The sequence below is a fragment of the Lemur catta genome, chromosome 18 (assembly GCF_020740605.2).
Source record: "Lemur catta isolate mLemCat1 chromosome 18, mLemCat1.pri, whole genome shotgun sequence".
In the NCBI taxonomy this organism is placed as follows: domain Eukaryota; kingdom Metazoa; phylum Chordata; class Mammalia; order Primates; family Lemuridae; genus Lemur; species Lemur catta.
The window spans coordinates 19,614,788-19,642,072 of NC_059145.1; the positions used below are offsets into that span (position 1 = coordinate 19,614,788).

General features: G+C 36.5%; 1 protein-coding gene across 1 annotated transcript in view; it reads left to right on the plus strand.

Moving 5' to 3' along the window:
* Positions 1–27,285, plus strand: part of SHQ1 (SHQ1, H/ACA ribonucleoprotein assembly factor) — a 92,799-nt gene that overhangs the window by 13,665 nt on the left and 51,849 nt on the right. The window contains exons 5-9 of the mRNA XM_045530769.1: positions 2,093–2,205; positions 8,878–9,005; positions 15,948–16,102; positions 18,244–18,297; positions 20,056–20,179. Coding sequence (XP_045386725.1) covers positions 2,093–2,205; positions 8,878–9,005; positions 15,948–16,102; positions 18,244–18,297; positions 20,056–20,179 — 574 coding nt within the window. The remainder of the gene's footprint in view (positions 1–2,092; positions 2,206–8,877; positions 9,006–15,947; positions 16,103–18,243; positions 18,298–20,055; positions 20,180–27,285) is intronic.

The following is a 27,285-nucleotide window of genomic DNA, read 5'->3' on the forward strand; positions in this document are numbered from 1 at the left end:
GGAGCTAATTTTAGGCAGGTGAGGAAGTAGAGGAAGAGAGAAAGAATCCAGGTTGCACTGCTTGGGGGAGAGATGTTTCTGTTTGAGTCAATGGAATTCTGAAAGTGTTTCCCATGGAAACACTGCTGCTTGCTTGTTAAGCTCTTTGTATCATGTGTACTCTATTTCAAGTTTATTATGAATTGCATAAACTTGTGGGCTGCTCTGAGAATCTAACTACTATTTATAATAGTATTTCTATAGGAAGGAACATTCTAAGTCTCCAAAAAGTAAATTGAAAAGGTACTCTTGGAATGACAATTTTTATAAGTTGGGGGACAGCAAATAATCTGGGTTTTGCCCAGAATGTTTGTACTCGGAAGCATTAAGATGTTCTAGATGTTCCAGTGACTTCCAAAAAGGTCTCTGGACTCTTTCATTACATTAGAATGTGCGTAGATTAAATATCATGGCTATTACTGAGCTAAATGATTATGGTGAGGATGAGAGAATTTTTTTATTATTATACAGAAATTTTGATTGTGTGGGGAGGCCCTATCCTAGTCTCTCCCTTACTAATTCATCATCGCTCACATTTATTACAGTGATTTTGCATTACAGCCATCGACTTTTCTACCTGCTTATTAGGCACTAACCTCTAATTCCGTTTACAAACCTGTCTTAACAGTTTGCCTCCACAACTCTCTACCAAGTTATTTCTCTTGATTTCTTTTCAGCTAATATTCTTTAAGCCTTTTCCCATTTCTGTACTTCTCACTTGAGGTTGGTAGTAGGAGTAGGAAGGTGGAAGAAAGAAAATAAGGCACAGTTTAGGAATATTTTGTATTGTATAAGGTTTCTTTGCTTCACAATTCTGATCAAAAGAATAAAAACCTTACGGTATCCTAGGCAGTTTTCCTAATATACATCTATTCTGTAGGATTTGGCTTGGGAAACAGACTACATGTTAATATGTACATCTAGGTGAAGACAATTACAACAAAGTTGATTCTTACTTAGGATTGTATTTTTACATTTTCAAATGGAAAGTCATTACTGTACATCAAAATTGCCCATAAAAATTCTTAAATTCCCTCACAAAGTAGAATGTATATAGTTTTGTGTATATAGTTTTACACAGGATGAATATCCCTAATCCAAAAATCTTGAATCCAAAATGCCCCAAAATCTGCCCTAAAAACTTTTTAAGTGCTGACATAATGCTCAAAGGAAATAATCATTTGGGGTGTTCTGGATTTTGGATTTTTGGATCAGGCCTGCTGAACTGATATAATGCAAATATTCCAAAATTTGAAGAAATCTGAAATCTGAAACATTTCTGGTCCCAAGCATTTGGATAAAGGATACTCAACCTGTGTGCTAATTCTTCAGACCAGCTTAGCTAGACTGTAGGAAGAAAGAAAAGTCTATATGTAGATGTCTCGTATTCAAACCATTTCTACCTTTAATAACTTTCAAATCTCTAGGCATAAATGGGGAAATGAATGTTGAATTAAATGTTTCTCTGGGAGGCCCAGGTGGGTGGATCATTTGAGCTCAGGAGTTCGAGACCAGCCTGAGCAAGAGTGAGACCCCATCTCTACTAAAAATAGAAATAAATTAGCTGGACAACTAAAAATATATATAGAAAAAATTAGCTGGGCATGGTGGTGCATGCCTATGATCCCAGCTACTCGGGAGGCTGAGGCAGAAGGATTGCTTGAGCCCAGGAGTTTGAGCTAGGCTGACGCCACAGCACTCTAGCCCGGGCAACAGAGTGAGACTGTCTCAAAAAAAAAAAAAAAAAGTTTCTTCTTGCTTTCAGGGGTTTAATCCATTATGTTTTTTATGTTAAACTCTTATAGCCTTAATATATGTTAATCAGTTTGTTGTGTGATTAAATGAGATAATTTATGTGAACGAGTCCAGTAGGGCCTAGTGAGTAGTAGGTGCTTTAACATTTGTTGGGTGGGTTGGAATCTAAATGTCACAAGTGCTATCATGATTTACTGATCAGTTAGAATTTTTCCTGTGTTTTGGCATTTTGTGCAAAATTTGATTTTTAAATACTAAAAATAAGAGCAATTATTCTTTCTTTTCTGGGTGTTCTTAGGATGAATTGAGTGATGTTATTGATATTAAGGATCCAGATTTCACTCCTGCAGCCGAACGAAGGCAGAAACGCCTGGCTGCTGAGCTGGCCAAATTTGATCCTGATCATTATCTGTAAGTATGCAGTGTTTTGAGGATTAAATAATTTACTTGACTTCTATTTTAAAAAATTTTGAGTGTCTTTTAACTGTGCAAGATGTGTACATTTTGGATTCTAGAAGTTACTGATGACTCAAAACCTTAATTGACATTTGACTTAATGTATAACTGTTAAACCTCTGTGATCTTTCTAAGTATTGCTCCTTAGTTTTTCAACTTAGCAGCAGAGAACACTACCAACATACTTTTTGTAGTTTTTTTCTTGCCAGGCTTAAAAATAAAACACTGAATTCATGAGAAGATTTATACTTTTTTAAAGTAGCCATTTTGTTGTAATTAATGGTATACATAAATGAAAATATGTATCAGTTTCTTTAAGAATTTGAATCTACTTGTATTGCATTTCTTGGCTGATCAGGGTCTCGCTAATACTTTCATCCACTAGCACCTGTAATCATTGATATGTTTCAAATGAGTAAATAATTGTTCTTTGTGGTAGAGCATAAATATAATCTAATTTTAAGTTTTGGTATATTTCCCTCCTTCATTAGTTGTGTTTTTAGCCATAATGTGTGCCAGGCTTATAGTTGCATAAGGAACTTATCTAATTAATAGATAGGTAAATGATCACTTGGGGAGAGATTGTGGTGTCTCCCATTGGCCAGGATAGCTGCACTTCTTCCAGGGATTGTCACCTGGCCTCTGTGGCTACTTGGCTCTCCTAGGATGTGTGGAGAACAGGTATCATATGTTGATGTAGCCCTCAATTATTGTTCTTCCTCAGCTCTGGACCAACATTTTCTGTACCATTATATACAACTATAATCATCATATCCCCTTTTATTTGTAGAGTGCTTGCAGCTTATTAAGTGGTCTCATGAGATTATTTAATTCAGTTTTTCACAACAGATGAGGAAAAGAGTTTAAAGGACTTGCCTAACCAAGGTCACATGACTACTGAGTAGCTCAACCAGGACTTGAAAAGAGGCTCTCCATTTGTCATTTTGTATTTCCTTCTCATGTACACTATTTCAGTTTAACTGCTGTTGCTCTTGTGATTAACATTCTATCTCCTGTGACACAGTAGGATACTAATTGGAATAGCAGAAATATATCTTGTGATGTGCAAATGGAATGAGTGATGTGTAATGATAAATGGTTGAACTATTCAACATCCTAAGGGAAACTGGGTAAGAGCAGGATATGTTATATTATGGAGGACATCTGAGAGATTCAACTCCATTTACATTGCCATTTCTAATTACCTTTATCTCTCCAATTGTGGTTTTAAAGGTCCACTGAAGAGTAATTTAAAGAAACCCATTTAAAATCATGCTGAATATTTAAAGTGGAAATTTCATTGTCAGCAAATTTGTTGGGCTAGCATGAAAACAGAATGAGCCTTACAAGACTGAAATTTCAAGTGGGAGGGAGCTTAATTAGAAGAACTGCCTATCTCCTCTCTTCTAAAACTAGAAGAATAACTATGGCCTGAGAGAATTAGGAAATTGGAATTTATACTTAGAAGTGTGATATTATAAGCAGCCCTTATTTTTCTCCATCTTTTGTGTTTCTTTATCCAGAAGCTCATTTTCTTTAATTGTATGCATGAAATGTTCTTTCCATTTCTCCAGGAGTAGTTCTTCGTATAAGAGTGGTTTGAATTTAGTCATGGGCTAAGTGAGGAGAGTGAGAGTCCTGAGGTCAGGGTTCTTTATGACTTTCTGATAGCAATAAGACTTTGACTAAGTGTAGTATTTGTGTTATTCATTACTCCTTATTTATAGCAGCTGACTGAGTCACCCAAATGTATTAATATTAAATGAAGTACAAGTAAAGTTCTTTTAAATTTTTAATTAAAAATGTTTTTAGCTCAGTGCTTTTTTTGTTGTCAGTAGTTAAAACAGAGAAGAAAAAAGGCTCACTTTAAATTACTATCTACCATGCATATAATACATTTTACATATTATATTACATTTACATAAGTAAGTGCAATGTACACATGTAATACATAATATATTTTACATTAGTGTAATATTATCTATTTTTAAGTTGTTGACTTGTCCTTAGAAGTCATAGTGTTGCCCTGTATTGTTAGGATTTTGGGGAGCTTGAGGAAAACTAATTTTAACTTCAGCCTAAGCAGAACACAGTGAAGTCAGTTGATTGTAGAGAAAAATTTATACATTTCAAAGGCATGTATAAATGACTCTGGATTATTACTGTTTAAAAAGTCCTTTGTTGTAAAATCTGGACGTTATTATATGTTTTACAGCACATCACAGGCTAGGCATAACGTAGATGATCCATAAACATATTGTTTTTGATTATCCATTTCTTGTCACTTGTAATTCCTTTTGGATATTATTTTTACACTAAAATATGTTGACGACATCTTGAAGCATTCCTTAACAGTCCTTCCTCTTTTGCTTGTTATAGTTAAGTTTTCATATTTCTTTTGTTGAAAGTGTTGTTTTTTTTTTCTTCCCAAATTATTTTTTAATTGTTGGCATATTTTTTACCTTAACCATTTGGTAAAGTCTTGCCTATTTCTTTATTTGGGAGAAAACAGAAAAATTTAGTCAGCATTCTAAACTTCTGTGAGATAAGAAAATGGAATAAGAAAATGTCATATACCATTTGGGGTATGATTTTAAATTGTGATAATATTTCATTGCTCTAAATTTGTTAAAGAAGATGGTTCACTGATCAGGCTTTTGGATTTATGAAGTACGTCTTAATACAACAGATAGTAATTGGGAGACTGGGAGCAGGATTGCATGCTTCCGATGTAGCTCACTTCTCAAAGCACCAAGCTTAGGAGAAAGCATTAGAATAAAATTGTATGTATTCATTCTTTTATTTATGCTTTTATTTGTTCAACAAATGTTTGTTTGAATGAACCACATGCCAGGCAGTGTTGCAGACACCAAAGATTGTGTAGTGAATATGACAGGGTCTCTGTACTCATGGGGCTTATGTTCTAGCGTGGGAAGTAGATACTATTTTGATAAATGCTATGAAGAAAAAGCAGATTAAAGGTTTAGAGAGTGACTGGGCATCCCACTGACTGAATATGTCCAAAACTGAGCTCATCATTTTACCTGTAAAGTCTTCCTGAATTTTCTAACTTGCTTAAGTGCCCCATTTTTCACTCCAGTCACCCAGTTAGAAACCTGGGATTCATCTTCCACTTCTTTCTTATCCCACACATTCAATCAATCCTGAAGTTGTACCATTTATCTTCGTAGTATTTCCTTCACTCCATCTATCTCTGGCCCTCATCTGTGTCTGGCTTAGCGCAGCACTCACCTAACTGGCTAACTGGCATCGCTACCTCCGGTCTGTACTTCTTCAAACCCATCAACCATAAAACCACCAGTATGATGTCTTATGAACTACTGAAAGTGGAAATCTGCTTTACCCTGTACTTGGTGCTCTTTTGCTTAAAGCTTAAGCTCATAATTCCTAACCATGCCATTGAAAGCTCTCTGTGATCTGGACCCTGCCTACCCCTGCAGCTTCTCTTTTGCCACTTCCTGCCCATGTTTTACACTGCAGCAATAATGAATGTTTGCATTTTTCCACCTGTACCACACCACTTCCCATGTATTTCCTTTTACTCATGGTATCCATTTGCCAGCTATTTCCCCTCTGCCCCACTTTGCCTGAATAACTTGTTCTTCTCCTTTTAGACTGGGCTCAGCTATCACCCCATACACTCTCCTTGGCGCCCTGTTACAGCTCATCTTGCTGTTGCCACATTGTTTTACAATGTTCTGTATTTGTGTGTGTGGTTCCCATCAGCTGTGCAGTCCTTAAGGGCAGGTAGTGAGTCTTACTGATGCTGCACATAGAGGGCATTCAGTGAATGCTTGTTGCATTAATGGCATTTAAAAACTTGAAGGTAATTTATTCTAAAAAGTAGAACATTAGTCAATCACAGTTCCTGAAACTCTTAATTCACAATGTAAAGAATAAACCTACACAATTGAGGTTACTGGGACTGTGTTAGTAGTGAAATTTTACTTAAAATAATCACACAGTTTGGAGTTTTTTGGTGGAGAGGGGGCTGGAGGTGGTAGAAATACCATTTTATCAAGCCAGGCCCCCCTCTTCATTATGGTTTCCCTGGGGAAAAACCAGCATCTTTTAAGATGGGCTTTTCTTCCTTTGCCTTAAGTGTCCTCAGTGCTCCAGTGTCCAAGGGCCTTTTCTCTCACTGTGCTAGTTCTTCCTGGGCAATTCGGTCCTCTTTCTTGGTCTAAATGCTCATGACTCCCGTGTCTCTCTCTTGAGCATCAGGCTTATATGTCCACCTATTAGACAGTTCTTTGTTTACATGTCCTAAAATGGCACCTCAAATTCAGCCTGTCCCAAACAGAAGTCATCATCTCTCACTCATGTCTGTTAGCTTCCTGTGCCCTTGTGTCAACTAAGGGCGCTGTTGTCCACCGAGTTGTCGAGGCCAGGATCCTGAGCATCACCTTGATTCCTCTAGCTCCTCAACCCCTGCAGCCTGCAGGTTCTGCCTTCTAACTATAGGCCAGATCCATCCACTTTGCTCCATGTCCACTGCTGTCCTATTCTAGGCCACTGTTATTTCTGCTCCTTCAGGTTTGTCCCTTTAAGTCATTTTCCAGACTGCAGTAAGAGTGATATTTCTAAAACACACTGATGTCATTCCCCTATGTAGAAGCTTTTAAGTGTTTCATTGTTCTTAGGGATAAAAATCCTCCAGATTTTTTAACATAGCTTACAAGGTTATTGTCACTACAACATATTATTTTTAGCTTCTCTCAACTTTTTTTCCTCTCCTTTAATGTGCCTTCTTGTTTCCTAGCCTTTGCCAACTATCATTTCAACCCAGACTACCGTCTCCCACCCCTCTTAATCTGGTTAGCTGTTAATTATCATTCAGTTGTTCATTTAGATATTATTTCCTCTAGAGTCCTTGCCTGTCATCCTAATTTTATTTTGCCCTGGAATCTTGTTCTGTCATGTCATAGCATTATGCTGTATTGTATTAACAATTGCTTGACTCTCCCATGGGACTGTAAGTTGCGTGAGGGCCAGGACTGTCTATGTCTTGTCAGCACTGGAACCCCACCGTCTAACATGGAGCTTGGAACATGGCACAAAGTCAATACTTTTTGTTGCATGAATGATTTATTTACCATTTTAGCCATTTTCTCCTATTGCTTATCCTTTTTGAAATTCATTTCCTAGGAAAAAGCTCCCATTCTGATTTGTGGATGAGTCTACAGTAGAACCTCAGTTTGAAAGAATTTTCTATCACTTTAAGGAGAAAGAGATAGCTAATAAGAAAATAGACTTAGGATTAGTTTATAAAGCACGTACTTCATCCTAGTCTCTTATACCTTTTGCACCTAACAAAAATTGTTCCTGAGAATTCCCATTTCAACTAGCTATACAGTTTTGTCTAATATGTACTTATTTCCTCATGCATAAAAAGGAAATATTTATGTTGGTTAAGAGTTTGGATTCTGGAGTAAGACTTGAGTGGGTTCACATCCTGGCCCTACTTCTTACTGGTACTCTGAGCTTGGCCCAGATACACAACTTTTCTGAGCCTCAGTTTCCACCCAAGTAAAATGAGTATTACTGGTACTCCCTGCCCATAGTGAGGATATGAGGATTCAAGGAAATCATGGATGCAAAGCTCCTAGTGCAGTGCCTAGAACATGCAAAGAACTCAGTGAGTTATCTGTGATCTTTCTAATTTTTAAAAGATTTCAGTATCTCAGTTGAAAGGAAAAAAGTGTCTAAGGTCATAAAACTGTCAGCTAGAAAATTCAATTTATCAAAGCAGCCAAGTCTTTGAGTTTCCAGTTAACTGAAGTATAAATGAAATTTTCACCATGAATTATACTTTGTCATGCTTTTCCCAAGAATACCAATTCACAACTTTGAATGCAAGATAGTATCATTTCTGAATAAGTGTCCTCCAAAAGTGAGAGGTGTATTTTGAATGTAGCTGTTATTTTTCTAGTTAAAATGGAGAAAATAAGTGTGGGAAAAGTAGTTTTCTGTTTTCTACAGTGGCTGCTTTTATCTTTCTCAATAGTTTAAAATCAAAGAACTGTTAAGATTAAAATAGCTAAGTAAAATAGATTACATTGTAGTAGAAAATATGCATGCACATGCCAAAAATTGGTGTGTGTGTGTGTGTGTGTGTGTGTGTGTGTGTGTACATATGTGTGTAGCCTCTTTGTGGAGGTATAGTATCCTGAATTTCCTACTCATCTGTTTGTTTTTCTATGCTTGTGATGTTGAAAATTCTTTCCTTTATTGTGATCTCACAAAATCTGTGGTCCTTGCAAACCTAGCACAAGTGCTGGGTTTTAGTCCAGTGTGTGTTCAGATTCGCTTCTTCCCACACCACTGAATATAAGATGGGACTTCAAGGAGTACTGGTCTTCTGTGTACCTTCTGTTTAAAGAGATCAGAAATGTCAAATATCCCTTTAATCAGATGCTTACTTTTGTTTTATGGTGATTGGTAACCGCAAAGAAAGTAAATATAGTGCTCAGTCTTTCCTCGAAATGCACTTTGAATTAACAATCTGTATTTCTAGTGCAAATATGATGAGTTAAGAAACAATTTTAAAAAATGAAATCAGCCTAATCCTATGTAACAAGCCCATTCAATGTTTTTTTCCCCCAGAGCTGACTTTTTTGAAGATGAGGCAGTTGAACAGATTTTGAGGTATAATCCTTGGTGGACTGACACATATTCAAAAATGATGGCCCTTTTGGAAAAGAGTCAAGAGCAAGAAGATCATGCTGTGTTAGGTAAGAAATTTAAAATTAGGCTCATTTGTTTCATTTTAAAATCTCATGGTACACCAAGTTTACTACTTTCCCTTTTCTTAAGCTTATAATTATAATTGCTTCCTAATATGAAAATATGATTTTGGATTGCTAGTTTTAGAAATAAGGTCTTCACCCCTGACTGGAAAATGCCACTAAATAATTAGGACTTATTTGTGTTGGAAAATTTTTTTGAAGTATATTTTCCTTTAGGATCATTGGAGTTCTTTTAAATTTATTGAATTAATGAATGAATGTATGTATGTAAATTTAGGGATGGTAACACACAGGACATTTGTACTTTTTGAATAATCTGCTTGAGAGGGATGAACATTCCTCTGTGGTGGGGACATTTGAGTATTAATAATGGTGGGAAAAGACCCAATTCTCAGTCCTTTTCTCTGTTGAATGAATTTGATATGCCCTGCCCAATTTTTTCACAAGTGTTTTTATGAAGAAGCAGAAATAGTTGTTCTCATATTCGTACCTTACAGATAGCAGATGGGACAACTTTTTCCAGTGAAAGCTGAGCTGGGGAGTTTTATGAGCCACAAGAGATGGCTGTGCCATAGTGCACGTTAAGCCAAATGTTAGCCACAAAGAGTTCTTTCTTACATGGGCATGTTATTACCACCTTCCCTAAGTGCGAGGTTGGTGTATATTAAGTCTGTAGATTAGAATTATAACAGTATCAGATAAATTGAGAATAGAAGGCCCAAGTTTTCTGTCATACTGATTTGGTTTTTATTTCTATGTTAAAAATAAAATTTCAATGTTTAAATGAAAGGAATGTATACACACGTGTACATTCTGAAGAATATTAAATGGAATATCTCATATCCTAGGTCTGTAGATTAAGTAAAAAAAAAAAAGTAAATAGAATATGGACCCTTCCTACCCTAAGTTCCACTGTTAACAATTTTGGGGTATTTTTCAAATATATATTCCCACATCTAAATATTTGTTTTAAGAAATTTATACACATAGATTTATGTATATCCTGTTCCTTCCTTGCTTTTTTCAACTTGTAGTATATATTGCAGATCTTCTATATCAGCACTTACAGTTCTACCTGAAGCTTTTCATTGACTGCCTGTTGTCCTGTTGTATATTTTTATCATGATTGATGGACATTTGGGCTGTTTACTGTTGATGGGCATTTGAGTTGTTTATAGTTTTCTGCTATTGCAAATAATATAGTGGCCTTCTTTGGCTATTCAATCTGAAGTAGCAACAAGGTCTGTATTACATCACAGTCTTTTGATTCTCTGCGTAGCAATGCAATAGCCTGTTATCCTTTATTTTTTCAGTGTTTAACATGGTGTCTGTTATATGAAGGTACCCAATAAATATTTATGGAGTAAATAAATATTGTAATAAATAGTTTTGTGGTTAGGTTTTATTAGGTTTAGGTGATTTCTACCAGATCAGAAAATCGCTACTATAATCTTTTGGAAAATGGATTGGCTCCATTGTGTAACAGACACTTACCTATAACGACTATTGTTACATTTATTGTTGTTTTCAGCAAATCCAGGGTTTTATATTTGACTTGAATTTAAGAAGTTTTCAGAGACTTCGCACATTATACAGACAAATTTTCAGGTATAGGGTTGCTAACATAGTTTTTATACTGTATATACTATGTTTATACTATGTAGATCTGCTCAGAAAATTTGCTCAAACTTAAATCATCAAGGACATCAACTGGTCTGAATCAGTTTCCCCGGTTTTAGCATAGTATTTTAATGAAGTGGAGTGGGAGGAAATTGGTGGTTGGAAGTTGAGTTTTCTGTCCACCAGGGTGAGCTAGTTGCCCTAAAAATCAAAGGCATTACCTTTGATTTAAATTCTATCTTGCTCTACTTTGATAAATTGTAGCTTGTTCTCAGTCCAGTTTTCTGTGTCAGCAATGCTTTGAGTTAGTTCTCTCTGTGTAATTTTAACAGGAGATTAAGCCAGTCCATCCTTTTAACCACTTCCCCTCCTGACCCTTCCTATGATCCATGGCTTATAGCCAGGCTGGTATGTCAGGAGCAGTCATAGTCTCCTAAGCCATTATGGTGATTCATTCTAAAAATCACCTTTAAAAATAGCAAGCGCATGTGATCTAAGGTAGAAGAACTTGAGCTGTGTTGAACAGAAAGTGCCTCTTCTAATACGCCAAGTATTAGCTTAAGTATAGGTAGGAACTAAACGTGGGGCTCGGGCTTTGACTCCTTGCTCCACTTGCTAGCAGTGTGACTGTGCAACTTCAGGCTGCTGTGGACATCCGGTACCTACCTCAGAGTTTTTGTGAGGATTGAGTGAGACAATGTATTTAAAATTATTAGCATATTGTAAATGTTAGAAATTATGATTATAGAGTAAAATCAATGGTAGGAGAGCCAGAAATCAAATGGTTTCTCTGTGAAATTATAATTTTTGAACATTTATGAAGCTTTAAGGGCAAATTTTGTTAAGGAGGCTTTTCTCTCATCTTTTTTTTTTCGGGTTCACATATTTGAGACACCCAGAATTGGATGAACAAATTGAAGTGTGTTGAACCAGGATAAAATACGGAAAAAGAAATAAACTTTTAAGTTTTCTATTTACCCATGGTACACGATGCTGCTGTCTCTTCCCGCTCTCTTCCTCTTTGTTCTTCTTTGCCTTTCCAGCCTTCTTCCTCTTTGTGTCATCGCAGTGGGCTGTCGTCTCTTCAATGCTCTCCCATCAGATGTTGCCAGGCAGTTATAACAGTGTGGGTGAACAGTGTACCTTTGATTCATCCTTCATCATAAAATATGAACCTGCCTTGTTTTGAATTCCAGATAAACCTTAGGTGGTGAGCTTTGCTCCCTGTCTTTGCCTTGATTGTGATTCTTGTCATTTTCATCAGAGCCCTGAGTTACAACAGTGAGACTTTTCTTCAGCTTTGTGATGATCCAGATTTTTCTCCCCAGAGGCTTGTAAATGGAAGTGTTAAATGCTGTGCTTCCCCCGAGCTCTGGTTTCATGAGGATGGACTTACCGCATTTCCCATGTTGTCTTTCAGTGGTTAATCTCAGCTCAAGAGTCTTGGCACGTTATTGCTTGTTATGACACCACATAACATTTATAGTCAATGAACTTCCTAGCAGGGACATCCTGTTTGGCACCGGTGAGCCCTTCAGTGTTTGTGGAGATAACTGTCAGTGTCAGTTTTGAAAGTTGTAGCTCTGCAGGGCTACCCATTTGGGCTGAAGGTTTGAATGCAGCACGTTTTCTTCTGGTTCCCTTGATCTGTTTCCAATAAGTGTACGATGTAATAGACAGATGTGCCCTACTCTGAGAGGAGCCAGATTGTGGATGATTTAATTGTTGACCCAGACAACACTGGGATAGTTGGGAGGGGGATTCAGAGAGGAAGGGAGGATTTAAAAGTAACAAAATTAAAAAATGTTCCAGAGGAAAAGTGACTACCTCCCTGACATCTGTCTATTTTCATGGAAGTCCCTTTGCAGTCCTCAAACATACTGGTGGGGTTTTTGATGTTGGGAGGTGGTCCTGGGCCATTTGCGTCATTTTTAGGGCACCAGTTTCTTCCCCAAACGTATTGCGCTTTCTGCTGCCTTTTATTTCACTAGAGATTATTTTTAGAAGTATAATTAACTGAAATGTTGTGAACTATATAGCAAAGCCGCTTTGTAGTGTAGCTAAGTCATACAAATGCTTGACAAATGTTACTCATGGTGGCAATCATCCAAGTATTGTTGGCACTGAGTCTGTAGTTATTTCCAGTACTGCTGCTACGTTAGACCTGACTGTGTGCAAACCTCACCAAGTTCCCCTTTGGGTGATATGATTTACAGCTCTAATAAAAAAGGCCTTAGGGAGCTCAGACTTTTGGTTACTCTCGTGATTTCCTGGTTTGTTGTTATTGTTATTTATCTTCTCTGGTTTCTTTGCTTGAATTTCAGAATTTAAATGCGTTTGTGTATTATTAATGAACTGAGTAGGCCAAAATGGAATTTAAAAGTGCCCCAAAAAAGGTAGCACTGTTTTTAGAGAAAGGCTGGCAGGACGCAGCATCCAAGAATTCAGAAGAGTACATTCAAGTAGGCTTTTTTATGTATACAGTTATTGAAAATGACTTAGAATGTGTAGAAGCACTTACGTGTGGGGAGTGTAACATCAGAACCTGCGGCGCCTGGTTCAACCTTTACAAATCGTTAAACATGTACAGGTATGATTACTCAAGAATGAAGGTGTGAACATGTAGAAGAGTTGATGTGTTGTTAAATGGTTCTGAGCATGCTTACTGTGTGATTCAAAATTATGTGGAAGCAGAGGTCTTTATTAGTCAGCTAGGTACATAAAGACTTTTCTCTAGTGAGATACCATCGTGAACACCTGGCACTTTCCTATTAGTTCAATTAATGAACATGTCAAAAACTGTACCTAAGGGGGTACCGACTCAAACCTTCTTGCTAAATTTGAGGGGTTTTAAAACATAATACTTTGTCAGGTATACTTTCTTCATGCAGTGAGTGTGTTCCTTCATGCAGTTTCCTTAAATTGAATTGCTTAAAGTGAACTGACAGCTTTTATTTAAATTAGGGAATCTTCATGTGAGTCCTTTACTGAAGCAGTCAGCACCCAGTTTATCTGTCTTATTAATAAATTATTAGTTAAATACAGTTGACCCTTGAACAACACACGTTTGAACTGCCTAAGATCCACTTATATACTTGGGTTTTCTTCTTCCTCGGCCCCTCTGAGGCAGCAAGCCCAACCCCTCCTCTTCCTCAGCCTACTCAGGGAAGATGATAAGGATGAAGACCTTTATGAAGATTGACTTCCATGTAATGAATAGTAATTTAATGTTAAAGAGACTTCATGTACAATTTAGGGGTTGAGGAAATTAAAGCTATAAATTCAGAATCTGTTAGAAAAAAAAGTGGACCTATTTGGCTACATAACAAATAAATGCTTCAGTGGCAAAGGGCACCATAAGCAAAGTCAGTAGAGAAACAGTAGATTTGGAGAGATGATATACAAGGAAGTTCTTAATTTGACAAGATGAGCCATCCAATAGAAAAAATTGGGCAAAGCACATTCAAATGGGTTATTTACAGGAGAACAAATCCAGATTGCCTACAAACCTATGAAATAATGCTCAAAGTTTAGCAATTAGAGAAATACTAAGAGAAGCAGCAGTGATATGTCACCATTTTAGTTTTTGCTTGCTGCATGAAGAAGTAACCACCACCTTCATACAACGTGGTCTCACAGTTTCTGTGAGTCAGGAGTTGGGCCTGGTTTAGCTGGGTCCGATGTCTAGGGGCTTGCAAGGCTATAGCCACAGATGTCCATTCTTAAAAATTATTATTATTTTTTATAGATGTTGGTGGCTGCGTTCCTTTCTGGAGCTCAGGGTCCTCTTCCAAGCTGACGTGATTGTTGGCAGAATTACATTTCTTGCGGCTGTAGAACCGGGGCCCTCACTTTGTTGTTGTCAGCTGGGGGCTACTCTTGGAGGGTGCCACAGGCCTGCCGCGTAGCCTTCTCACAGGCCCTCTCACCTCACCTCATGCCGTCTTATTTCTTCAAAACCAGCAGGCGAGTCCCTGGCTGCAGTCTGCTACTAATGGAACATGATCGTGGGAGTGACTGTCCCACCACCTTTGCCATGTTCTACTAGACGGAAACAAGTCACAAGCTCCCTCGTCACACAGTGATGTGACTCACTGGGGGTCATCTTAAAATTCTGCCTACCACAGTCACTTTATATTCATTAAACTGGGAACAATTGGGAAAAAGCAATTTACATTTCTTACCAGGAACAGGTGGGAGGTATAATATGTGTAGGAAGAGGAACTTCTATCTCTGACTGTTAGAAAGGAAAGTTATTGTGCCTTTAAGTAAAGTATCTTTCCATTAATATAATGCATACACTTTTTGACCCAGTAAATCTACTCTTGAGAATCTACTTTATGGAAACAAAGCCTCCAATATCCAAGGACATAGGACAAGGATATTTATTGTAGTGTTATTAGCAGTGGCAGAAAACTAGAAGCACAGTGCATGCCCATCAGTAGGGGGAGTGGTTGGACAGAGCATGGCACATCTTAGAATATGATACTCCTTTATAAAAATTAGCTACGTACCAGTTGACCTAGGGGGATTTGCTAGAGGTATTGTTGAGTGAGAGAGGCTAGATAGAGAAAGTGACCTAATTCTTGGCAGCAGGTAGGAGGTATAAACTCCCTAGTACATGTGTTTGTGTGTCCGTATATGATTACATGGATTTAGAGAAAACTATGGAATGATATATAGTAGATTTTTAATGTGGGGGAAACTTGATGAAGATTCAGGTGGAGAGAGGGTACCAAGCAAAAGAAGAATCGGATCTGTTTTGAAAAGAAACATTCTCTTCCCCCAAGTCTAGTATGTGTGATATGCTCATATGTAAAACTTCACTTATATGGGTAAAAAATATTAAAAAATAAATGCTATGCCCTTCAAATTGATTAATATCTGGGAATAGTCATATTTCTTGGTATAAAACTTTCAAAATGGATAATGAGTATGTTCAGAGTACTTTAGATATTATACATTTTTTGTTGTCAAAATGTATTATCTTAATTTTAAAGTCAGTAACTCTAGCATTTAGAGGCCTTAAATATAGACCAATACAGCAAAAAGGTGTTGAGGGGGGGCTATTCTAATAAGATATTTAAAAATTTCTTCTTTATTTAGCTCTACTAAGGTTTGAGCTAATGCACAGTCCTTAATAAAATTGTGAAATCTACTTAAAAAGTTATTTTGATATCCAGAGTTAAGTAGAAATAACTTTTATTTCAGTTTCCGTAATCAAAAATCTAATTTTGACAAAGCTTCCACATTAGGGGTTTTACAAAACTGAATGAAACTTCTAATTCTCAACACATTTTCTTCTAGTGTCTTTTTCTGAAGAAGAGAAATATCAGCTACGAAAATTTGTCAATAAATCTTATCTGCTGGACAAGGAAGCCCGGAGTCAGGTGTACTACGGTTTGATTGATATCCTTCTGGCATATTGCTATGAAACTTGTGTCACTGAAGGAGAAAGGAATGTAAGTGCACATGTGTCTGTGCATGTTGGCATAGATTACTGTGGTAAATAAGCTGCATTAAGGCATCAGCTCTCCTGTCTAGAGCAGAACCTGTTGGGATTATTTAGGGGATGCCCCAGGCAGAGGTGCGTGTGTGTGGTGGTGGTGAGTACCAACATGCAAGCTAATGCTTACCTGGTCTTTTTCTTTTCTCTTTTGGCATTAGTGTCTTCCAAATAGCAGAGCAGGGAAGTTTAAGGAAGTAAAGCTGAGAGTGGAGAGGAAGGCTATCCTGAGCTCTCCTCTCTTTTGGTTAAAGAAAGAAGGGTGTTACATGACACTTGACATTGGCAAGGGGGTACTCTACCCATATGTTCTTTCTCTTAGCCATCAGTCAGCAGATGTAAAGTGTAGCATTTTACAAAAAAAGAAATCTTAGTATTTACCTGTAAGTGTCCCTCAATTCATATAGCATGTGTACTCCTGAAAAATTATGTGTAAATCAGATTTTTAAAAACCCAAATCATATCTTTTTTTGCTATGTAAAGGAATCATATTATAAAAGTAAATATGCTTTTATAAAGTTAATTATTTCTGAAATGATCCTTTAAAAAATAATATAGACTTTATCATATCTCTTCTTTTTTTTTTTTTTTTTTTGAGACAGAGTCTCCCTCTGTTGCCTGGTCTAGAGTGCTGTGGCATCAGCCTCGCTCACAGCAACCTCAAACTCTTGGGCTCAAGTGGTCCTTCTGCCTCAGCCTCCCAAGTAGCTAGGACTACAGGCATGCACCACCATGCCCGGCTAATTTTTTCTATATATTTTTAGTTGTCCAGCTAATTTCTTTCTATTTTCAGTAGAGACGGGGTCTGGCTCTTGCTCAGGCTGGTCTCTAACTCCTGAGCACAAACGATCCACCTGCCTCAGCCTCCCATAGTGCTAGGATTACAGGCATGAACCACCGTGCCCGGCCCATATCTCTTCTTAAACCATATTTGATTTTGTAAATGAGCTAACCTTGCTCACCTGTATCACTGATTGTATATTAAAAAGGCTGGAAAACCAAAAAATGTTTTTCTAGTTAGTATGGTCCTGCAGCTGTTTATGATTGTCCTTGCTCAGAGGGTTATTTTTGACCTGAGTATGTGCTTTCCTTTTTTGAATTACATAAATAAATCATATTATAAAGGAAAATACACAACATGAAGAAAATTAAGATTTTCTGTAATTTCAGCCATCAAAAATAACCACTGTTAAAAGGTGATGTATCTCTTCCCAGTCTCCTTTCATTTTGCACATGCGTGTATTTACATTGGGTCATATGGGTATGCTATTTAATCTGCTTTTCTTAACACCATAGCACTAGCATAGTATTAGAGTTAAAATTTGATGTGTGCCAGTTTTTTTGTTCTCATGATTCTGAAAATTTCTAAGGTGATTCTTTGGTTTGAATTTGCCTCCAAAATAAATATTATGGACTGTGTCAAGGATATACTATATCTGAAAATACTTTTTGTTTCCACTCATCTTTTAAAGACACTGTATTTGGAGAAAATGCTTTCTTTGACAAAAAAGTATTTCATATTATTGAATCTTGAAAAGATGAGTGAGGGTGTTTTAGTTATATATACTTGATAAAATTCACCATTTTTATTCTTGTTTCCTTATATTTGAAATCATGAAGTCTTGCAACTTTGAGATCTTCTCTAGAATGTGCATATTCTCACAAGCATTCTCTGAACAATCAAGTTCCTCTAGCAGATTTTTAAGTGCCACAGACATCATTTCAACATTATCTTTGATTCCTTTGATATGTCATTTATAGAATGTTTGGGAGACAAGTAACTCAGCTGAGAAGGACAGAAATTGAGCAAGCATCACTTGGCTTTAATTTTTTGTTTCAAAGCCCTTGCTTATTTATTCTTGTGTTCTGATACTCTTATCAATAGAAAAGTTTTATTTTATAAAATCCCAATAAAAGTAAAGAGAAACTTCCCTCTGATAGTCTCTGTATCAGTGAAACAATTATTTTATTATAGTCATGAATACTTCTTACATATGTCAGTACTACTCAATACTGGTTGAATAAACGTATGTATTGGTCTTTCTTAAATGACGTTACCTCTATGTGATGGTACTCTTTTCTTCAAAACAAATAAAGGTTGAATCTGCATGGAATATCAGAAAACTGAGTTCAACACTGTGCTGGTTTGAGGTATGATTTCCAGTTGCACTTGTTTTGCATTTGTTGTTCAGAAAGTTATTTTTCTCATCATTACTTCATTTTGGGTAATTCAGGCAATTCCTTGAATTTTTAAAAGTGGAAACTTATATTGTACAAGTTTGTTTTCCATCTTTTTAATGAAATTCTGATAGTGAAGCCAGGTATTTTGAAAGTTGAGTGAGGGAAACACACTTTGGTGAAAGAATGGGGACATGGTTTTCTGGGGGAGAATGTGGGGTAGAGTTGGAGGTGTGTGTCTAAGACGGCATATATTGGGGCTCAGAGCTCAAAGATGGGAAGCAAACCTAGGTAATAACTGACACCTGGGTCTGTGCTAAGTTTTTTGTATGTATTACTTTACCTATTCCTCTCAATAAGTGTGTGAGGTAAGTAGTGATGGTTTTACAGGTGAGGAAACTTAGATCATATAGCTTAGATAACTTATCCTAGGTCCTACAATTAGTGTGGTTAAATTTGATAACTCTTTTAGTATAGTAATAATTGTGTTTATATCCATTTTCTTCTAGAAAATAGTTGTGCAGGTCCCACCAAAAATTTCAAAGGGTAGTATCTTTAAATTTACTAATTTTGAACAAACTGTTGTACATCAAAACAGTAATTAAAGGTAGAAGCTTTTTAAAAAGTATCATTTAAATATTTGGTAATTGTATCATCAGTTAAGACAACTATTTAATGGTAGTTTTTAAGTTGTGAAATCAAGATTGCTTCATGGCATCACTTTGTTCAAATAATAGGTAATATGTAAACAGGAACTGAAACATTTACTTTATCAGAGACTCTTACTACAAGAGTGGTCCAGGGACTGACAGCTTGACCAGTAGCCTCAGCTGGGAGCTTGTTAAGATAGAATCTGAGTCCCACCCCAGACTCACTGGTTCAGAATCAAAATTTGTAGCCAGATCCTCAGGTGATTCATATGCATATTAAAGATGAGAAGTGCTGCTCTCTAGGGTTCGTTTAAGTTCCTCATACTGCCCCGAGCAGCATATAATAGAGGAATTGGTTTTTGTAATAATTGCGTTTATTAATAAATTGAAAGTAGTTGGCGACTAGATAATTTTGTAGTATTATTATTAAAATCTACCTGAAAATTCACCTATTTGTGACTTTATTTTGAAATTTTTGTTTTTGAGATAATTTGATGCCATTGAAGGTAAACCTGAATGGTATTTGATACCATTGAAGATAAACTACCTTTTTGTAGAAATCAGTACTGCAGTGTTTTCTCTTTGATGAGTGAAAGCAAATTAGTCAAGTAAATATATTGTATTACTCATGCCTAAAGCAAAAAAAAAATTAAAAAGGAGACTGAACATACTTCATTGATCTGTGCCATCTTGAATGACCCCAAAAGACAAAAACATGAAACATATATTATTTTAAAATGTCCTTTATGTGCACCTGTATTTTGTTAATGCCATGTGTTTTAGATTCTTATTCGTAATTCTTAAGACTTTTAAAAACTTTCCTGCTATATGTGTGATTTTAAAGGAGCATTTGTGATATGTTGATATAGCATGAGAAATTACAAAGACTGCAATTAAATATTTTATTGTAAGGTATACAAAAAATCATTTCCTGGTTTTATATTTCTCCTGCTTAGCTTTATGATGATCCAAATTTATAGTTTTTAATTTTTTAATTGAGAAAAGTTTTCTTTTTCATTGTGTGCTTTTGTTTGCATAACGTTTTATGGAAATGACTGCTTATTAAAATGACACTTCACAGACTTGGAGTAATGTTCAGGAGATCATGGTATCTTTTGGAAGAAGAGTTTTGTGCTACCCACTTTATCGCCATTTCAAGCTGGTGATGAAGGCCTACAAAGACACTATAAAGATACTGCAACTAGGTAAGATATTATTGTGCTTACAAATTTGGGAATGAAACAGTTGTAAGTTTTTAGACTATGAAGATATCATGATGTTTGCTTTTTTCTATGTATAAATTCCACTCTACGCCATATTTTTTCTATATACAAATAAATCGTCTAATCCAACCACTTTTAAAGTAATAGGCCCTCTGTACAGATATATAATCACACAGAAACGTGATACTCTTTTCTGAGAGAAGTAGGGAGGGTAAATAGAAAAGGTACACCCAGTATTTTAGACCATTTTACAGTATAGTAGATTGCATAATTTATTATTTCTTGGATGCCTGTAATTTTGTAGGCTTTATGGTGGGACTGTGGGTATAATAATAAAGAAGGTAGGATAGTGCCTTGCTCTGATGAAGTTCACAGTTTTGTCAGAGAGACAAGTAATATATAAGTAAGCAATTCCAAAGAGAAAAGTGCACTGCTGGGGGAAGTATTTAGGAGGAGACCCATAACCTAGATTTGGGATGTTAGGAAGCGTTTTTCAATGAAAAGCACAACTACTCTGAGGACTTTTGACTATTGCTAAATTCAGCCTGAAAAGACAAATACTTATTAGCTTTAAGGATGTGGGAAATTCCAGGCTCTGAAACAAATTCTGAAGCGTCTATAATAGCAGCATTAGAACAAGTTTAATTTCCAAGATAATGACTTTGAAGAGGGCAACATCTATTTGTATATATTAGTTCTAGCACATTTATTTAAAAGTCACTCTTAGTACTTTATGTTCATTTCTTATATTCTCCCCCTGGGGAGTCTCATCATCCCTTTGCCCTTAGTTAAAAGTGTTTCTGGGAGCTTAGTTTTCAGACTTCAGAATAAGGAGAAAGAAAGGAAGTTCTCGCCTCTATATCCAGGTGACTTCACTAGCTTAAAGGGGAGAATCACTCCCATCTCGAGGTGCACTTTGCCTTCTGTGTAACCTGTAGTCTTCTTGCCCTGGGGGGAAAAAGTCATGTTTGAAGTAGATTCTTTTAAAGTAGACAATAATTGTAAAAATGAATTATAGTTAAATGAAAGATGGCTTTTTATTCATATAGTGGTTTAGACTAGCTGTATTTGATTTTGAAGGATTGTTGATTATAGAATAAAAGAGCTGCTATCATTGGGAAATCCATCTTCTTTAACTTACAAACTGCTTTGTTTTTTTGCATGTTATTTCTTCTTGCCTTCCATCCAAGATATTTCTTGAATTGCTAAAATTACCTTGAAAAATCAATCTATCAGTGAGTGGTTGTTGAGCTTGAGTTATTATGCCACAATTCATTTCTTTTTTAAAGTCATGGTAGGTTATCTGGGCATTATTCATAGACTTAAAAACTGAGAGTGCAGTTTGTGATTATCCTTTTACATCATGGCTCCGATGGAAAACCGTGGCCAAGCCCCCATGTGCATGTTTACTCACACACTCACTCACTCTCTTTCACTCTCACTTTCTCAGACTCTGTCACACATACAAATTACTACTTGTTACTTTTTATTCTGGGAAGTAGTCTAGTTCTCTGGATTTTTATTTGAAAAGTAATCAGTTCTGTGATTGCATAACCAAAAATAAATTTGATTGCCTTGGCTTACATTGTAATCAATTACTCAAAAAGTTTTAGTAGGTCAGAATTGAAATTGAGACTTAACTTTTATTCATTATCACTCCGACAAGAATAGTCTTATCAGCTGTGTTATGACAGCAACAGAAAACTTGAAGTAACACACTGGAGGCCTCTCTGCTAAAAGTGAATCTGAACCCTCTATACACCATATACCATGTGTTCTGTGACTAATTTGGATTGTGGCTAGTTAGTGCTGAAACAGGGGGCTGGATTGTCTAGAATTCATTCCATAAGCTGTGAGACTGACAAGCCCTGGTGAGGATTGAAACCTGTATTTGTACAGGTGGATGATACAGGGATGCCATTATTGCTACTGAAGAGGCTCATTTGTTTGGACACCTCGTAATTTAAGTGGAGGTAGCTCTGGTTTGGCATTTAATGTTTTCCAAGAATGAATTCATGCCTACTTATAATTCAAAATGCAGTCACAGTGTTCACACTGTTTATTATAAAGGTCAGTATCGTGCTTCCATAGTTGAAAGTAATAAATGACTCTTTTTCCCCAAAGAAAGATGGATCTTAAATGGAATGAGCTTCCAAAACCAATGTAGGAATGCTTCAGGTATCTGCAGGATATTTCATTATAACTGATTAACTAAGATCGGAGTTCTCAAAAAGCCATGAGTTTGTTTTATCTGACTTCACAGTAGCGTTTACAAGGATTCTTTACTAGGCCTTTGGCCCTTTTCAGCTTTGTATTACATCTAAGTTCCCTCCCCTCCTCCTGAAGACTGTGTGTTTATCTGTCCGGGTTGCTGTTGTGTTTAATCCAAACTCCTTAAGGGCAGGAAATCCTGCTTTGCCTGCTAAAGTACTGTTTTCAGTGCTTAACAAAGGCCTTTGGGGCGCTTGACTCTCCCATTTTCCCTTTTGTCTCTGTCTCTTCAGTAACTTCATTGCCTCCTCCTTGTTTTATTCTTTTGGGAAAAATGAGTAGAATCCTTCAGGAAGCATCACTTAGCTGCTGTTAGTCAGTTGAAAATAAAAGTAAAAGGGATAAAAAGAGAGCAGCATACAGTTTATGGAGCATTTGTACTAATATCTACATCTTTTTAATCTGTGTAAGGTATTCCTCACTCTGCTTCCATTGGAAGGGCTGAACGTGATGGGGTGGAAGAGAAACAACTTCATTTTTCCCTCCAGTCCCCCTTTGAGCTCATTCTATAGGTTCTTTTTTTTTTCCCCTTCTTGGATGGAATATATGTACTATATGTGTCGTATCATATATATGTCTTCTGTAATATATCCTCTATAACTTTTTCTGTCACTTAAGATTACATAAAAATTCTCTGACCACTTCTAGTCACAAGAGGGTTTAATTTCAGTACTTGAAATGTCCTCTTTGAACTTCATTAAAAGAGGAAGCCTTCTCTTCCCCAGCTCCGGTCTGCCTCAGGGTGGGAGGTGGCGCTTGCCTCTACTCAGTCATCCCATGCTGGTCTTCCTGCTTCTTGATGAGGGTCAGACACCAGTCTTTGTGCTCTACGAATTACCACTTCCAGGGCAAGCAGGTTGTACTCTCTTAGGGCCTCTCTTAAAACCCTCTTCCTCTTGGTTTAAGGTGACAGAAAAGCACCTCCTCCCTGACCCATGGAGGGTGGTAGAAAATTCCACAGCACTCCACCAGCTTTATCCAAAGAGATTTTTCTGGACCTCTTTATCCTTAAGCTCTTGGAGGTGAATATTAGGCTAATGAACTACAAATCATTTTTGGGTCCTTTCTCTTCAAGTTCAGCATGGAGGTTAGCATCTCTTTTTAAAATATGGGGATATTTGATACCTGTTTTATTTTTGTTTTTTGACATTTTATTAGAAATGTCAGAGTTCTGTCTGAATATGCTAGTGCAGTAATAATGACCATAGCTGCGGTGTGGTAGCTACTTTGTGTGTGCCAGCACTAGGCTCAGTTCTTCAGATGCTGGATCTTGGTTCACTCACATTACAATCTTGTGAAGCAGGGACTGCTATCCCCATTTTGCAGATAGAAGACAGGCTGGAAGAAGTTAAGTCAGTAGCCTAGGGGCACACAGCTAGTGACCTGGAATTGACTCCAGGTCTGTGTAACTCAAAGTCTATGCCCTTATCCGTATTGAACTAGTTATAAATGAAATTATATGAAGCCTGGAATTTGCTTTGAAGCAGTCCAGAGTGGGTTGTGGGCAGGTGGGTAGGGCGCAGTGGAAACCAGGTTGGCCACAAGGTGACTGCTGCCTGGGTGACTAGTACGTGCGATTCATGATATTGCCCTCCCTGTTTCTATACGTGTTGTGATTTCCCTTCATAAGACAGCTGCTTTTTTTTTTTTTTTTTAAAGCCTGAGCTCTTAACCACTACATTACTGTGTTTCAGATTTAAATTTATCCACCATTTTGTGGAAAACATAATTCCTATTTGGACAGTTGTCATTTAAAAATTTTTGGCTAATAAAAACACACATAAAATTAGTTAGTTTTGTTTTTAAGGCTAATGGACATCTACTTTTCTGTAATACTTCTAGTCCCATGAATTGTAGCTACCTGACAGGCTTCAGAAGTCTAGCTATTGTCACCAATTAAAAGCTGGTTTTACTTCAGATAATTAATAGCCCTTACATATCAGTCATTAACTAGGCTTGATAATCAATTTTTCAGAAATTACTGCTTTACTAACCTCTTTCATAGGTAAAATAACACAGTCAATGAGAAAGAAAAGAAGAGCTATGGCACCAAGCGCAGGTCAGGGCCTGGAGCTGATCTTTCTTTTAAAGAAAAATGGATGTTTAAGAAATTGAGGTATGGCAAGTGTATTGTGTGAGCTCTGAGTTCTGAAGAAACCTTAAAGGTGAATCTCTTTTTAATGCTTAAATTCCGTTTATTCCAGAGTGAGTTCTAGCAAATGCTTTTAAAAAATAGAATTGTAGAGGAGATACCCATAAAACTTGAAAACCAAAAGATGAAATCACTACAATGTTGACATCTATCTATATTTAATTTCTATGACTTCCCAGTTCTGGACACATAAAACATTTTTACTCTTTAAATACATTATGTGAAACGATTTTGAGATTTATTCAACAAGTATTTGAGTGCCTGCCCTGTCAAGGTGCTGCGCTGAGTCCTGGAGATAAAGTAGTTCTGAAGGGGTCGGGGCACAGAATTACACAGCCTCCAGGGTTTTTAAAAATTGCATTTGAAACAAGTAGCTCAAAAGAGAAATACAGAAAGTGAAAATACAAAGCCAGGGAAACTGACCATGTGTAAGCCATTTAAGACATGTAACCTTCCACAGAGGGGAGCCTCTACCTTTTGACTTTCAATTCTCTGCTCCTACCATTTTCTTACAGCTCTCAAGTACTTGTTAATTGGTTGATGAGTTCAGCTATTAATTGATTCATTGCATAGATATTTTAAATGAGTACCTACTCAGAAGCTATTCTGTGCAAAGCACCCTGTAAGTACGAAGAGCAATAGAAAGATAAATTAGATGTGTATATGGCATTTGAGGAGCCTGTGCACTAGCAGGGGAGCTAAGGTCCATCAGTGATATAATATAGGCCGTGCACAGTGGTTCAAGCCTATAAACCTAGCACTTTGGGAGGCCAAGGTGGGAGGATTACTTGAGGTGAAGAGTTCGAGACCAGCCTGGGCAACAGTAAGACCCCATCTCTTAAAAAGTAAATAAATAAAATAAAATACATAGCAGACAGTGGTAAGTACCTTAGAAGAAATGTAGATTAAGTAGTTCAAAAAAGAAAGAGATGACAGTTCACTAGCGTTCATGGAAAGTTTCGTGGTGGCCATGAGATTTGATTTAGGACTTGAAGGATGGGTAGTATTTGGACATAGAAGGAGGGAAGGAAATGTTCTAAACATTGTGAGTCGGAGTCGACAGCATGAGGAAGTTCACGGAATAGTGTAGTTTCCTCAGTGAAAATTGGTTGGGACCAAATGGTGGAAAGTTGGTATGTTATCTGATCCTGAGATTTGCCCCTACACCTCTTAAACTAGTTGATAGTTACTTTCCTATCAGAGTTAACTGATCACTAAAATTTATGTCTCTACTTCTTAAATATTCTCACTCAGTTCCCTGCTCTACACCCAGGAGATGGTAATTCTTTCTGTTTTTTTCCCCTCGTATTCTAAATTGTTGTTGAACTTTTAATTTCCTACTTAATTCCCCATAGCAATCAATGTTTCTAGGAATGGAACAATCGCAGTGCTCTCAGGAAGTTTAAATAGCATGGAATTAAAGTCAAATATTGAAATAGCGTTTTACCTGTTTTTGCTGACCATTTACATCCCAACTAATCCAAGAAAGGAGAGAACTTCAGAGGACAGCAGGAGTTATTCCTGGACATCCTGAACTGCAGCTGAATGTTTGAAAGGGAAAGTAGAACAGTCCTAGGCCTTGTTCCCTCTGGATTCTCATTCTATGAGGCAAAGAAAATTCCTTTTAGTCTTGTCTGTTCTTAAAGTGCAAGTCTGTGTTCCCAATCTCCTAATGGGCACATTCTTCCCAGTCATATATATTATTTATCCTCAGAGCATTTGTGGGTGTGTACATACACACACATACCCTCCTGGTATAGAAGGATATTGTATATGAGCATCAACATTAAATGAAAGAAATCAAATTCCAATCATCTCCATAGAACCCCTTTCCCCCTAATGCTTCTGTTAATCACTAAATAATTGTTAACCACTAAAAATGTTTAGATTGATCTCATAATTTCTGGGTTACATTTATGTAAAAAAATTCTTTGTTCTCTTAAAATACACTGTAGGGGGCAGCATTTCCTATATAGTTTACAAATAATTGTCTTAATTGCCACAAATGATTAACAGTTTAGGATTATTCTGTTTCAAAAAAAATCACTTAAAATATTTTAAAATGTATTCTTTAAAAATTGGAGTTATATAAAAATGCTTACTGTTGGATGATGGCTCAAAATCCGATGATCTCTTAAATATTATATGCAATTTAAATCTACGTTGTATGTCTTGTTTATTTAAGATAGGTTTTGTTAATTTCTGCATTTTCTGAGCTGAGCAATGTAGAAAACCCTGGAGGTTAGTTACATGGTTTGAATGTATGGTTTTAAAAAAGACTTCTATAATTAGTGCCTCTTTAGATAAATTTAAAGTCAGTTTTGAGGTTATTTTTATGGATCTGAATTTTTATGAAAGTAACTTTAAATCTACTTTCTGTAAGTAAGAGTATAAAGGCAGAAAACTGTATATATTTAAGACAAATTTGGCAGAGCAAAGAGGAAACATATTGTTTGATCCTAATGATTCATGGTCCTGTTGTATATTAATATTGAGACCTAAATGAAATAAATTAAGTTATATTTATATGTTATCTGGAAAACATGTAAGAATTATAGTCACAGCATAATGATGCATGTGTGATACTGGTCCCATAAGATTATAATACTGTATTTTTACTATACCCTTTCTTTTTAAAAAATTTTTATATATTTAAAAAATATAT